The 13204-nt window shown below is 50.2% G+C and overlaps 1 protein-coding gene across 2 annotated transcripts; it reads right to left on the reverse strand.

Annotated features, from left to right (window-relative positions):
- Positions 1-302: 302 nt before the first annotated feature.
- CD40 (CD40 molecule) lies at positions 303-11253 on the reverse strand. 2 transcript variants are annotated; one of them, XM_004272932.4, is made up of 9 exons: positions 10537-10661; positions 7399-7477; positions 6951-7076; positions 6531-6677; positions 6081-6174; positions 3426-3487; positions 1523-1609; positions 1373-1401; positions 303-876 (listed from the first exon to the last, which is right to left on the reverse strand). In XM_004272932.4, exons 1-9 carry the CDS (start codon positions 10585-10587, stop codon positions 709-711), a joined length of 843 nt encoding a protein of 280 aa, XP_004272980.1. In that variant the 5' UTR covers positions 10588-10661; the 3' UTR covers positions 303-708. The 2 variants fall into 2 exon arrangements, with proteins under 2 accessions (XP_004272980.1, XP_049555198.1); XM_049699241.1 differs by lacking the exon at positions 10537-10661 and adding an exon at positions 11174-11253 and having other exon boundaries at positions 625-876.
- Positions 11254-13204: the final 1951 nt, after the last annotated feature.

Here is a 13204-nt window from a genome sequence, read left to right on the forward strand (position 1 = left end):
TCACTCTCCTTTTGGGGAAAAAAAATGAAGCATTATGGGAGAGTCAAATCTTTCTTTAACCAACCCTCCCCCGGACCCTTCTTCCCCAACCAAGACATTACAATTCTTTGAGCTGTGCATGTTCTGTGTGTCCTTCCAGAACCCCCCTGCCATACCAACATATATAACATATACTATGTTTATACACATATCTGTAGAAGATATATTGTTTTGGGTTATTTGCTTTAAAAAAAATGTTTCCATGCCCACCATTCTACAACCTGCTTTTGTTTTTCCCCCATGACAGTGTTTTCAAGATCCTGTTGCATAAATATATTACAGTTTTATTTAGCCAGTCCCCTGTTGATGGACAGTTAAGCAGCTTCCAGTTGCTCACTGTCACAAACAGTGCTGCGATGTGTATCTATGCATATGCCTCCTGGGCTCCCAGAAGCCACCGCGTTACACCTGTTGGCACCGAACCGCTGGGTTGGAAGGTTTGGTGGATACCCTTGTACGGCCTCCCCAAAGTTTTGTTATCATCTTTGATATCAAGTTGGGAGATTGAATGGGCTCCACGGCTGGGGTGAAAGGTTCCCCGAGGTGAACTGTTTCTGGACTGCAGGGGTGCAGGCAGAGGGGGGCTGTTGCCCTCACCAGCAGCAGCCCCAGGCTCTCCAGCCACGTGCCCACATTCCGGTGCCACCACGCTCCTGGGCACACACAGCTTCACTCTCGCTCCTGCACGGAGATGCGGCTTTCTTTGCCATCCTCCTGGGCGACTGGCTGACACCAGTGTAAGGTCTCCTGCACTGGAGGGGTGGAGTGGGGGCCGAGAAAATCCTCCGGATCAATCGTCTCCACAGGATCCTGCCTTTCAGCCTTAGGGTGCAGGGCCTGGGGAGACAAGGCTTGGGGTTACCCCTAGCATCTCAGCCCTTCCTTGGAAGCGATTCCACTCTTCACCCCTTCCCCTTTCCCAAACGGAGGGTCAGTGCTCATTCCATGGGTGCGTCCTGCCCCCTGCTGGCCACACCAAGGGTGTCAAGAAGCTTCCGCAGTAGGAGCCAGTGGGGTTAAGGAAATGTCCCTCCATCACCCACCCATGGATCCCACACCAAGGCCCCAAAGATGCGGTTCCCCCACATATCCAATGCCAGGAAAGAAGAGCAAATGTCAGACTTTGCCAGCGGTGCTAGGGCAGCTCTGTGGGAAGGTGAGCTCAGGAGATGAAAAGGGCTGGTGGTGAGGGAGAGAAGGGGAAGAGCCCTGGAGCACAGGGGAGGGGGCAAGGGAACAGACCTTGAATCAATTTTTCTGCCATATAGGCAACAATGAATCAGTCTTTCTTTCCAGTCTGACAAAACTCAGCCGGTTCCCCAGGGTGACCTACCTTAGTCTCCTGCTTCTTGGCCATCTTTCCTAGAGAGAGAGAAAAACATATAGGATGGGGAGTCACTGAGGCCAGATCAGGAAACAGGTGACCCGTCAATTGTACCTTCTGCTGCCTCTTCCCCCATCACCTCCCCACCTGGGGACTCACTGATACAGGCAGATACCAACAGGACAGTGAACAGGATCACCATCGTGATGGGGATCACCACCAGGGCTCGCATCCGATTCTGGAAACCTGGAGAGATCAAGACTTCAGCGATGGCTCCCCACCGCCCTTCCCGAAGCTGCTGCACCTTGCTGGACTTCAGTGTCTAAACTCATCCACATCAGAAGTTTCAAACAGGTGGCTCCTGGTAAAATGTGGCCAGCAGATGTCTTTAGTGTGACTGGCACATTTTTTTTTCTTTTTTTAAGTATTTGCCGACATTTTTAAATGGGGAGATTGTGTATTTAAAATCTGGATATCTGATTTCTCTTGCAAATTGGGAAGATCCAGCCCTAGTGGGCCAGCAGCCCACATGGGGCCCACTGGCCAGAACTGAGTGGTGATAGTTGTCTCTACCGGCTCACTACACTCCCACCCCTCCCTACTCTTTGCCCAATACCAAGGCCCAGCATCATTTATGTCTGTAACATTGCCTTTGTTATAGAAGAATGGAGGAGAAGGGAAAGTATTTCTTGTGCCTAAGTCTCTATTCTAAATGGAAAAATGAAAAAAAGACCAAGAGACAGGGTAAGGACTAGGGTAAGGCAAGTGAAGCACTGCCTCAGGACAAAATTTAAGGGGACACCAAAAAAACTCAATAACTGGGACTTCCCTGGTAGTCCAGCGGTTAAGACTCTGCACTCCCAATGCAGGGGGCCTGGGTTCCATCCCTGGTCAGGGAACTAAGATCCCACATGCCACAACTAAGAGCCTGCACGCCAACCTAAAAGACCCCGCATGCCGCAACTAAAAGACCCCGCATGCCGTAACTAAAGGTCCCAGATGCCGCAACTAAAGATCCTGTATGCCGTAACACAGGATCCAGTGCAGCCAAATAAATAAATAAATATTTTCTTAAAAAACTCAGTAATCAAGATAAGTCATATTTTAATGTCATGTTTTAAAAAATCGTATCAGCAAAGTCTGGCCCACAGGCCAGCTGCCTGTTTTTTTAAATAAAGTTTTATTGGAACCAGGGATGGGATTAGGGTGAGGCAAGTGAGACAAGGTTGTACAAATACAGGGTTGGATCCTGTCTTTATTTAAAATGTTGCTATTCTGTTCGTTATGGATTTTTTGCCTGAATTTTGATTTTTTTAATATTGCATCAAATGGTTATCTTGATTACGGCATTTTTCTGGCACGCCCTTAAATACTGTGCCCACGGCAAGTGCCTCTCTTACCTCACTCTAGTCCCAGCCCTGCCAAGAGGAAAGTGAATTTTAAGGAAAAGAAGAGAGTGTATTTTTCTTACCCCTGATCTTTTCACTCATTAACATGATCCTGCCTAATCCCTGTAATTATGGGAGTCTGTGACCTGTGCTGTATGCCAACCTCCTCATTCTAAAATCAAAACTGAGGCCCTGAGGGAGTTCCCTGGTGGCCTAGAGGTTAGGGTTCTGGGCTTTCACTGCTGTGGCCTGGGTTTGATCCCTGGTCAGGGAATTAAGATCCTGCAAGCCGCGTGGTGCAGCCTAAAAAAAAAAACTATGGCCCTGAGAGGAAACAGAGTCACACCATGCTGGTCCTCAACGTGCAGGGTAGCAGAATAGCACTGAGGGAGCACCTCCAAAGTGCCAGAACCCATGTGAGGTACTTACACCACCCTATTAAGGGAGGTGGTAGTATCCCATTTCACAGATGAAGAAACTGAGGCTCGGGGGGGGACTAACTTGCCCAGGCTCCACAGATAAGTGGCAGAGCTGGTTGCCACAATTCCAGACTGCTCCTCCTCTTGCGTTGCCTCCCCTCCCTCTTTCCCCACTGGTGCTTCCAGGTGCCCCAGTCTTCCCCTCAGCTCCCCACCTTCCTAGCCTGCTGCCGGGGCCCGTTCTCCAGGACTCACCACAGACAACATCTGTCTTGTTAGTCCCTGCATGTTGTTCCACCAGGCCTTTGCTCTCGCAGCTGTGTACAGACACGTGTACACACACACACACACACACACACACACACACACAAAGAAAGAGACATTAAGTTTCCCCAACCATGCGATTTCCAACCCCAGAGGGAGACAGCCAACAACCAGCAAGTCCAGGTTCACTGAGCACATATTATGTGCACCCTCCTGGGCTGGTTACTATGGGGATGACACAGACTCTGTTCTTACAGAGCTCGTGAGTGCAGAGGAAAGATGATGGTATATCTTGAAGGAGTAAGGAGAGTCTCTGATGAGGGCCAAGCTTTGTGATACAGGCTCATGTGAACAGGGGATTTTCAGAGAAGAGGAGACAGAATCCACAATGGCTGGAATGGAGGGATGATGGGTGCTTCTCAACCTCGGCACTACTGACATTTGGGGGCCACATAATCCTTCCTCTGTGGTGGGACCTGTCCTGTACATTGCAGGATGTTTAGCAGCTTCCCTGGCCTCTACCCACTAGATGCCAGTAGCCTTCTCCTCCCCAGCTGTGACAACCAAAATGTCTCCAGATATTGTCAAATGTCCCCTGAGGGAGAAAACTGCTCAGCTGAGAACCTCTGGTTGGAGGGTCATCCAGAAAGACTTCCCTGGGGAAGTCAGAGCTGAGTGGGCCCTTGAGGGATGTAAAATTTAAAGCATCAGTATTTTCTCTTTAAGCAGGACAACACGATATGGGAGATTAGGTGGGTGACGAGCCAGATGGTATAAGGAAACCCTGGAAAATTGGGTCTTTAGAACCAGATCACTGAGAATCAGCCATGAAGGTTTCAGCTGGATTCAGCTAGTGGGTCATGTCAGCATCCAACCAGATGACTTAAGTTGTGAGAGGACTTAGTTGGCCAGAGAGCTCCCAGGAGGAGAAATGACAGAAAAATGCCAGCCAGGAGGCCATCGACAGAATCCAAACATGAGATGATGAAGACTGGGCCAAAGTGGTCCCAGGAGGAATGGAAAGGGATGGACAGAGAAGGACATTGCAAAGGAAAAAAACATCTAAAGCTGGAAAAAGAGGAAGAAGCTTCAAAGAAAGCACATACACAAGAAGAGTGCTTAAGAGTTTTCGAAGCACGTTACATGTCTTTTCCTCAAACCTTGTAAAATGAAGGTCATTCCTATTTTCTGAATGAGGGCACCGAGGCTCAGATGAGGGTCACACTTCCACCCCTTCTAAGCTGAGTGAGTTTGGAACCCAGTGCTCTGGTTCTATGACATAAAGGAGCCTCCCTTTCTCATTGAACATTTATCAGTAAAGATTTATTGAGCACCTACTATGCATCAGGCACTGTTCTAGGCATAAGGGATGCATCTGTGGAATAAAAAAAGTCAAGTCTCTATAGTTAAGGAGTTTACCATCTACTGGAGAAAGGCAGACAGTAAACAAATAACAAAGTATATATGGGATGCTACTATTTGTGTGAAAAATATGTCTGCATGTGTGTGCATGTATTTATTTGTGCATAGACTCTCTAGAAGGACACACATGGTCCAGTGGCTGCTGGATGGTTGAGGGTGAAAGGGAAGCATATCACTAGAGGCCCTTCTGTGCCTTCTGTCCTCACGCCTGTCTTACTCGTTTTTTCAAATTAAATGTAAAAGGTTAATCAGGCGTGTGTTTAAGGTATTCCAGGCAGAAGAGGTTGATGCAAGAGAACAAACAGTGTGTTGACAGGACTGCAAGCAGCACGATGTGGGAAGAGGTCAGGAAGTGGAGCTAGAAGGTCGGAGGCCATGCACAGGAGTCAGGGTTTTATCCTAAAGGCACAGAGAGCCATGAAGCATTTTAAACAGGGAGTGCCGTGATCCAAAATGAATGGTGGAAAGTTTCCTTCGCCAAAGGGATGGAGAACTAGCTGAAGGGGAGAGAGTAGAGGCAGGGAAGCTGGTGATGAAGCCCAAGCTAACGTGGTGACGTGGGGATAAGTGAAAAGGAGGAGGAGTCCCAAAACACCTGGAAGGTCAGATGGACAGGACCTGGTGACTGATTTGGGGATGGGGGTAAGGGGAACTTTGGAACGGGTGCCCAGAGGCATGCTTGTGCCTTTCACAGCGGGTATGGGGAGCAGGCAGGTGCCTGTGGGTTGTCTGCACAGAGGTATACCCTCGGCAGTTAGATATGACAGTCTGGGACCCAGGAGACAAATTGCAACAGGAGACGTTGATTGGGAAACGTCCAAGGGCAATGGTAGCCGAAGTCAAGTGTGCGGATGAGATAGATGGTCCAGGGGAGGCGGGCAAGGTGATGGGAGAGTAGAGCCTAGAATAGAGGCCTAGAAAACCAGTTAAGGAGGAGCAGAGGAGGGGTACAAGGAATGGAAGAGAGGCGTCACGGTGCCCCCAAGAAGGAAGGGCTTCACCAAAGATCAGAGATCAGCGGTATCTATACCACCAAGAGAGAGAAGGCAAGAAATGCTGAAAAGTGTCTGTCTAGTTGGCCACGAGGTCACTCTAGACGTTCTACAGGTGTACGAGTGTGTGTGGACATGGGGAGCAGGGGCTGAAGGGCAGGTAGCCGGAGAGAATGGAAGCAGGTCCCATGCCCCTCTCGGGAAAGGAAACACAAGGGATGAGTCCTTATACCTTGTCCAAGGGTGACACTTTTCAAAAGCAGATGACACACTGGAGAAGAAGCCGACTGGGCAGCGTTCACAGATGGTATCAGAAACCCCTGTAGCTGAGAGGGTAGAGGAGGAGTTAATCATCACGGCGGACCACCTGTCTGGCTCTCAAGGGAACTGGCAGGCAGGCAGGCCTGGAAGAGCATCCTGCCTTAAGCCCTTCTCCCCCCAGCATATACCTTGTCCTGCTGCAGGCAGGCCCCAGGAAGACTTCTCCCACTGCCCTCTCAAGACAGATCCCCATGGCAGGAGGCAGGAGGCAAAGTTTCTATTTCCCACCTGCTCTGGTGGAGATATCAGCGTAGGGTGGTCCCTCCCCACCAGGGCTGAGTGCCCACTGCCCAGCCCCGCTCCTTTGGCCTTCACCTCCTCTCTCCTGCCTCTAGAGCTGATTCCCAGACAGACCACTTACCCATCTGCTTGACCCCGAAGCCAGGGAGACACAAGCTGTGCGGGGTGCAACTTTCGCAGGTGTGACTGGTACAGTGATGGCCTTCGTCACATGTGCAAATGGTGTCTGTTATTGAGGTGCCCTCCGTCTGGATCTGGAACCCTAGGTCTGGGCAGGGATGGGCAAGAAGGATGGGAACCCCTTACTGGCCATGCTTGGGGGGCCCCGATCCTCATACTTCCTGTTCTTTTTCTCTTAGACCCTCTTCCAAGTAGGGGTGGCAATCAAATTAAGTAACAACCAAGACAACCCAGACTCTAACCGATCAGAACAGACCCTCGCTATGACAAACAAACAAACAAACAGAACGGCTGTGCTGTCAGCAATGAGCTGGAATATCAGCCCAGCTCCCAAGTGCCCCTTCCCCAGCAGCCCACGCACTGGGGTTGCAGTATCTGTGCTGGTGACAGTATTTCTCACTGTTGCGGGTGGCTAGGAATTCGCCTTTACTGCAGGGAAGGCATTCTGTTTCGGTGACCTCTGTGCAGTCGTTCACCAGTTTCTGTCCTGGAAAACATCAGGAAATGAGGTAGCTCCGGCTCACTCAGTGAGTCAGACACTGAACTGAAAACTGATGAGGCTGGGCTTTAGGGAGGGAGAGTCAAAGATGACAGTCTCAGACTCTTCCAACTTTCATAGTCTGGTAAGGGACATAGAAGAGATAGGAACCCTAAGTTCTGGGTAGGCAGAGAGGGACCCCAGAACATCCTGGGGCAGGGATGGAAAATGCCAGGGGTCAAGAAACGAGTTTATAATTGACACAGGGGGTCTGTATCTGCCAGCAAACCAAGAGGGGTCCCACTATGGGGCTAAAGGGTTAGCATCTCACCTGGTGGGCACAAATTACAGCACCGGCTGTTTGTTTGGTATTGGTTTTCTCTGCATGAAGTGGGTGGTTCTGCGTGGACCTAAAAACAAAATTGGGCAATTTGAAGGGATCTTGAAATCTCCGATATAGCCTTGGCAGACAGGTGCAAATCAGCCAGGACAGAGGTTAGAACTGAAGTGGAAGTCCAAAGCAGAGAAACAGCGCCTGCATATTACTTGTTGTGTTTGTTTTTAACTAAACTGCCAACTAGTATGATGACAAAGGCACCCAGAGAATCAATCTGGTATTTTACAAAGTAATTGCGCTGGAAACTCACAATAGTCACTGAACTAAACAGATCTTCCTTCTGGCTTGACTCCTGAGTCTTTCCTCTACCCAAAAACCCAAGAGCACATGAGGACTCCAGCATCTCCCCTGGAGTCCTGAAGCTGGCTGACTCCAGCTGGTCCTAGTCTGGACAGGGGCTATATTTAGCACCTGGCCTCTTCCTTCTATTCTTTTGCTCCCCACCCTCTTCCCCTCTCCAAGTCTCATCATCTGATCATCCAACTCCTCTCTCATGAAATGCAAGGATGGAGAAGCCGGAAGAATAAAATCCAACTCTTTTACTTTACACATGGTGAGACTGAGGACCAGAAAGTGTGGGTCACTTGCCCAAGGTCACACAGTGATAGAATCCAAATGAGAACTCAGGTTTCAATACTCCCTCTCTCCAACAACTTGAGTCTCATCTGCACTATTTTCACTACATCCAGGTACCACCCAAGCTATTCATTACTTCTTGTTCATTTAAATACATTTATTTTCAATGTAAACCTCACATCATTGCCATGAGAGAAAAACCGGTATCACTTCTCATAAATAAAAGGCAACCCTAAAAATAAACTCAACAGAAACAAAACGATGTTATTTATTAACCCCCAGCGGATCGCTTTGCTTGCTGACAGCCCTCTACCTCAGGCCTGCTCTTGATTTTTGTTTAAAAAGGAGGATTAGCAGGCATTTGAAAGGTATTAACTATATTCTAGCTCCAGCGACTTCCTTCTTGAAAAAATGAAAAGGATTTTAAACAGAACTGTAAAGTGAACCTATGTTGTTAATTCTATGTCCTTGTGCTGCCTAAATCATCCCACGCTTTGGGAACAGCCTGTGAAAAGAACACAGCTTTAAGGGTCAAATAGCTTAAGGCGCCAATCTTGACTTTGTAACACTTAACTAGCTATTTTGCCTCTCTTAGCCTCAGTTTCTACATCTCTAAAACGGGAGTGATAATACCTGCCCCACAGATTAGGTTGTGAAGATGAGAAAGAATAGATGTACATGGCCTGGCATAGTATCTGGAACATAGTAGGTGCTCATTGAATGGCAGCTTTAATTATCATACATATATGAGTATCTGCTTGGATGCCTAGCAAGCTGGCTAACTGGCTGGCTTCCAGGATCCTGCCTAATTGGTGGCTCTCATTCAGCCTGGGTGGGCAAATTACTTACAAAAGTGTATCTGACCCCAAATGGGGAAGGAAATAGCAAAGGCTACTGCTCCCACCATCACATCGCAACACACTATCCCATGAATGTTCTCCCCGCAAGCCTATGGACTTTCCCACCACACTCCCAGAGCAATGAAAGTCCTTTACGCCATTTTCAAACACACAAGAAATACAGCTCCTCCTCTGTAAACCTGTCAATCCCCAGTTCCCACTTCACAGCTTCGATCCTTCTGACACAAAGGAGCTTAGGACCAAGGCTTGGAGACTCTCACCATCTGAGAGGCAGGCTCAGGAATCAGGCAGATGGAGAGTTATATGCAGGTTCCACCTAGCTATGAGGATTGGGCAAGACATTTTCTCTGTCTGAGCCTCAGTTTGCTCACCTGTATAATGCGGCGGTTGAAAGAAATCAGACCTAGAGTGCGTGTAAAGCTTCCTGGCCCACAGGAAGCTCTCAACAAATAGCCCCAGTTATTGTTGTCACAGCCTAGTCTCCACCTGGAGCTAAAATTGGGAGATTGTTCTTGAGAAACCACGACCACCCTTCACCCTACCTCCCCTGGCTTTTCCTCCACTCCTCCTCCAAGAGCCCTCTTCCTGCCTCCTTTCTCCCTAAGAGCCATTACTTAGAGTGAAAATGAAAGCTCTGGGACCAAAGCAGCTTTCCCATGAAATCTCTTCCCTTGCTGCTAACCCCCTACTTCATGGGTCACTCCTGCCCTGCCTTCATGCCAGAAACTACAGCCCTTGAAAGTTAGGGGGAGACCAGGGGGGTTGGGATGAGAGTGTCCGGTACTTGGGGGATTCCCAGCCTCCAGAATGAGGAACTACAAAAATACACTTAAACTAAAAGCGAGTCAAGTGTGGAACTCTGAAAATCCCGGAGATGTGCTTGGTTGGGCATATCTGAGCCCCTCTTGTGCCTAGAGAAACCCCTGCTGGTCTCCTAGCCCTTTCATGGTCCCATAAACTGTTCAGCTCCCCCGAGAGTCCTCTATGTCGTCTTAAATTCAGGAGGCAGAGACAAAGCCTTGGGTATTCCTCCTAACTTGGATCACCCAGGATTTGCGGCCGGTGGTGGGAGTGTTCAAAGCTCCTTGCCTTCTCAAAGAAGCACCTGGGCCTCTACACTCAACCCTTGTTCCCACAAGATGCCCTGGAAGAAGGCAGCCCCAGCTGGCAAGGAGATGAACCACTCACAGAGGCTGGCGTCTGTCCACAATGGGAAAGAGAAGGGAAACTAGCCAGACCCGCCCCTTCACTTGGCTGCCCTCCCTTCCCGCTTCTGAAACCCCTCACCATCTCTTTGTGGCCAGCGTCTGAGGCAGACCCAGACTCCAGTCTTTTGACCAGATCAAGCCTTCAGGTTCCCCAAATCCCAACCCCATCTGCGCTGGCTAGGCACTTTTCCTGCAGCGACCCCACTATGCGCCCTCTGTGGGCTACCTGGGACCCCAACCTGGGAGGAGAGAGAGGCAGCCCACCTCATTCAGCCCGGACCCGGGGTACCCTACCCAGCTTCCACCCACCCTCCTGTCCCCCCAAAATCAGCTTGGAAGGTCCCCTCCCCGAAGTATTGTTTCTTTTCCCATTCCCTACTCTCTAATTTCAAATTCCCGCCTCCAGTCGGAACAGAAACTCAACTTACGGCGGTCAGAAAGCAGCCCCAGAGGAGACACTGCAGAGGCAGACGAACCATGGCGAGGTGAGAACCAGGCGGCGGGAGGAGAAAGCGCCAGGACCCGGCCTTTTCCACTTCCACTGTCTCAGCCCATGGACCCTCCCAGGAAAGGGGCGGGTCTTAGGGGACAAATCGCGACCAGCCTCGCTGACGGGGGCGGAGCTCCGGGCGAGTCACCTCTCTGGGGTTTCCCCCAGGACAGTCCCGGGTAGTCTAATTCCGCAAGGAGTTTAGGGACGCGCCTTGGGCGGGGAGGGGTGGGGGAATCGGGAGGCGTGGTTCCAAGGAGAGCCCTTCTTGAGACTCCTCCCCCCCCCCCCCCCCCCCCCGGGACTACGAAGGCCGAACTGAATTGGCCTAGGAGGAAGCCCGCTTCCTAGGGGTGGGGAGGACGCGAAGGGAGTGAAGAGAGATCCCTATGGGTGTTGGGAAGACTCCCCCCGCGCCCCACGTTCTTCCCCGCCGCCTCCGGCAATCCCGGCAGAACCGAAAGCGTCCCACACCGCGATGGAGAGGCCTGAGGAAGTTCCCAGAAAACGGGAAGGTCACAGCTGAGTGGTGGGAGGAGGGCTGGAGAGGCCTTTCATGGAAAAGAGTTTCTCACCTTACAGTTTCGCTCTCTTTCAAAGGAAATTCCCTCGCGTGGGCGCAGCGTCCCAGCCTCCCCGTCCATCCAGCCGTCCATCCAGCCATCCATCCATCCATGCAGCCCCCACCAGATTGTGTTCCATCCCAGTTCCCATCCGCCGCCTGAAGACAGGCACTTAGAGTAGATCAGCCTTTCGTGGGATCGTAGGACCCCCTGAGAATCTTAGGACACTGGAGACCCCCTAGTTCTGCAGAAACACACACACCCTTGTACCTATTATTTCCCCAGTTCAAACCCTCCTAGCTGTTCTTGAACCAGTGTTAACACTCTGCTCTGCAGCAGGAAGCACCTGGGTTCTGGCCTAGGCTCTGCTTCTGATGGGCTGAGTTTCCTTGAGCCTTAGTTTTCTTCAATGAAACCTGAGGAGTTTGAACTAGACAGTGGTTGGGGTGATGCCCCCCCAAGCTCTGAATTTCTGGACTGGGCCAAAAGGCCAAACTGCACAGATCAGGGAGGATGGGAGAGGAGAGGGCTGCTAACCCCATTCTCCTGGCTTCCGCTGCAAAGGGCACATTTGCAGACCTGCAGATTCTACCTCCGGAATCCATCGCCTCTTTTCTATCCCCCCCCCCCCGCCGCCGCCCCTACCCTAATTCGGAGGCTCAGCATCTTCCACCTGGGCTGTTGCAACAGCCTCACTCATTCAATAAGTATTTGTTGAATCTCTGCTATGTTCCAGGCAGCTTCCCCACCACCACCACCACCACCCTTTCTCTCTCTCTCTTTCTCCCCCTCGTTGTTCACTTTGTTGCAGTTCTCTTTTGTAGGATCTGGTCTGATCAGGGCACTTCCCTGCTTAAAAACTCTGCGCTCCCCTAGGCCCTCAGGATGCTACAAATTCCTTCTCCTGTCACAGCTGAGTCTCCACTCAGCCCCACCCTCTCCTCCTCCACTCACACCCTGCCATGTCCTCCATGCACGCTGGCTTCAGCCATACTTGCCTTCCCCCCACTTTCCAAACACACAGTTGTTTTTTCTGTGTCTTGCTCTTTTCTTCCTTCCTTCTCCTTCCTCGAATGAGTTTAAATTTCTCCTCCTCTTCAGTTAAGCCTCCTCTTAACTCCCTGAGACAAAGGTAGATACTCCACCCCACCTTCGCCCCTGCCCCCATGTTCCCACATCATGAGCATGCTGGACTATCACCCCCATCTGCCTGGCCCTATTTGATGGTGAGCTCATTGAGGGCAGGACTGAATCTATGCCAGGCCTGGGCACCAATACGCATTTGCTGAATGAATAAATGAGTAGGTTTTTCTTATCCTAAGCACAGCCTCCATCGGGAAGGAGATACAAAGCTGGTACTCCCAACACAGACCTCAAGTTGATGGTCAGACACCAGTAGTCCCAGAACACTTGAAAACTAAGACCAGAGGACGTCATGAAAGCCACACAAGCATGCCTGGGATAGAGAGAACATTAAAATATCTTTTCCCTTTTTAACCCACACTGAAAAAACAAGCACAGTTTTAATTCCTAAGGGGGCTAGGGAGGGAGTTACTATAATAACTTCAGCCATTACTTATTCTTTATTTGCTTGATTCTAAAATTGGGCCCTTCACAAAACTGCCTTGGGAAGCAAGTACACAGAATTAAAACATTAATTATGTTATATAAAACATATCATAGCAGCAATTAAAGCAGCTTAAATTACTATGTGAAAGAATAAATAGTAGCCTTCGGGTGGCCCCATGGGGTGAAGACCAAATGAGATAAAGGAAGATATTTTAGTATATGCATATCCCAAGGAGACATGGGCTGGCGGGCATGGGCCCAGAGAAGGCATCGACTCTCCTTGCGCTGGAGAAGGAAAGAGAGATGATGACTTATGGGGAGGGTGGCAATATTTCAGAGTCCCATCAAAGGGTGGAACTATGAAGGGTTCAGTGATGGGAGTAGGGCAAAGGACGTTCCAAAGAGTGGGGACCCAGGATTTTGGAATCACAGAGGAAATGGCCTTTGCAGGGAGGTGGGGGTCCCAGGGCCAGG

This window comes from Orcinus orca, chromosome 16, assembly GCF_937001465.1.
Source record: "Orcinus orca chromosome 16, mOrcOrc1.1, whole genome shotgun sequence".
In the NCBI taxonomy this organism is placed as follows: domain Eukaryota; kingdom Metazoa; phylum Chordata; class Mammalia; order Artiodactyla; family Delphinidae; genus Orcinus; species Orcinus orca.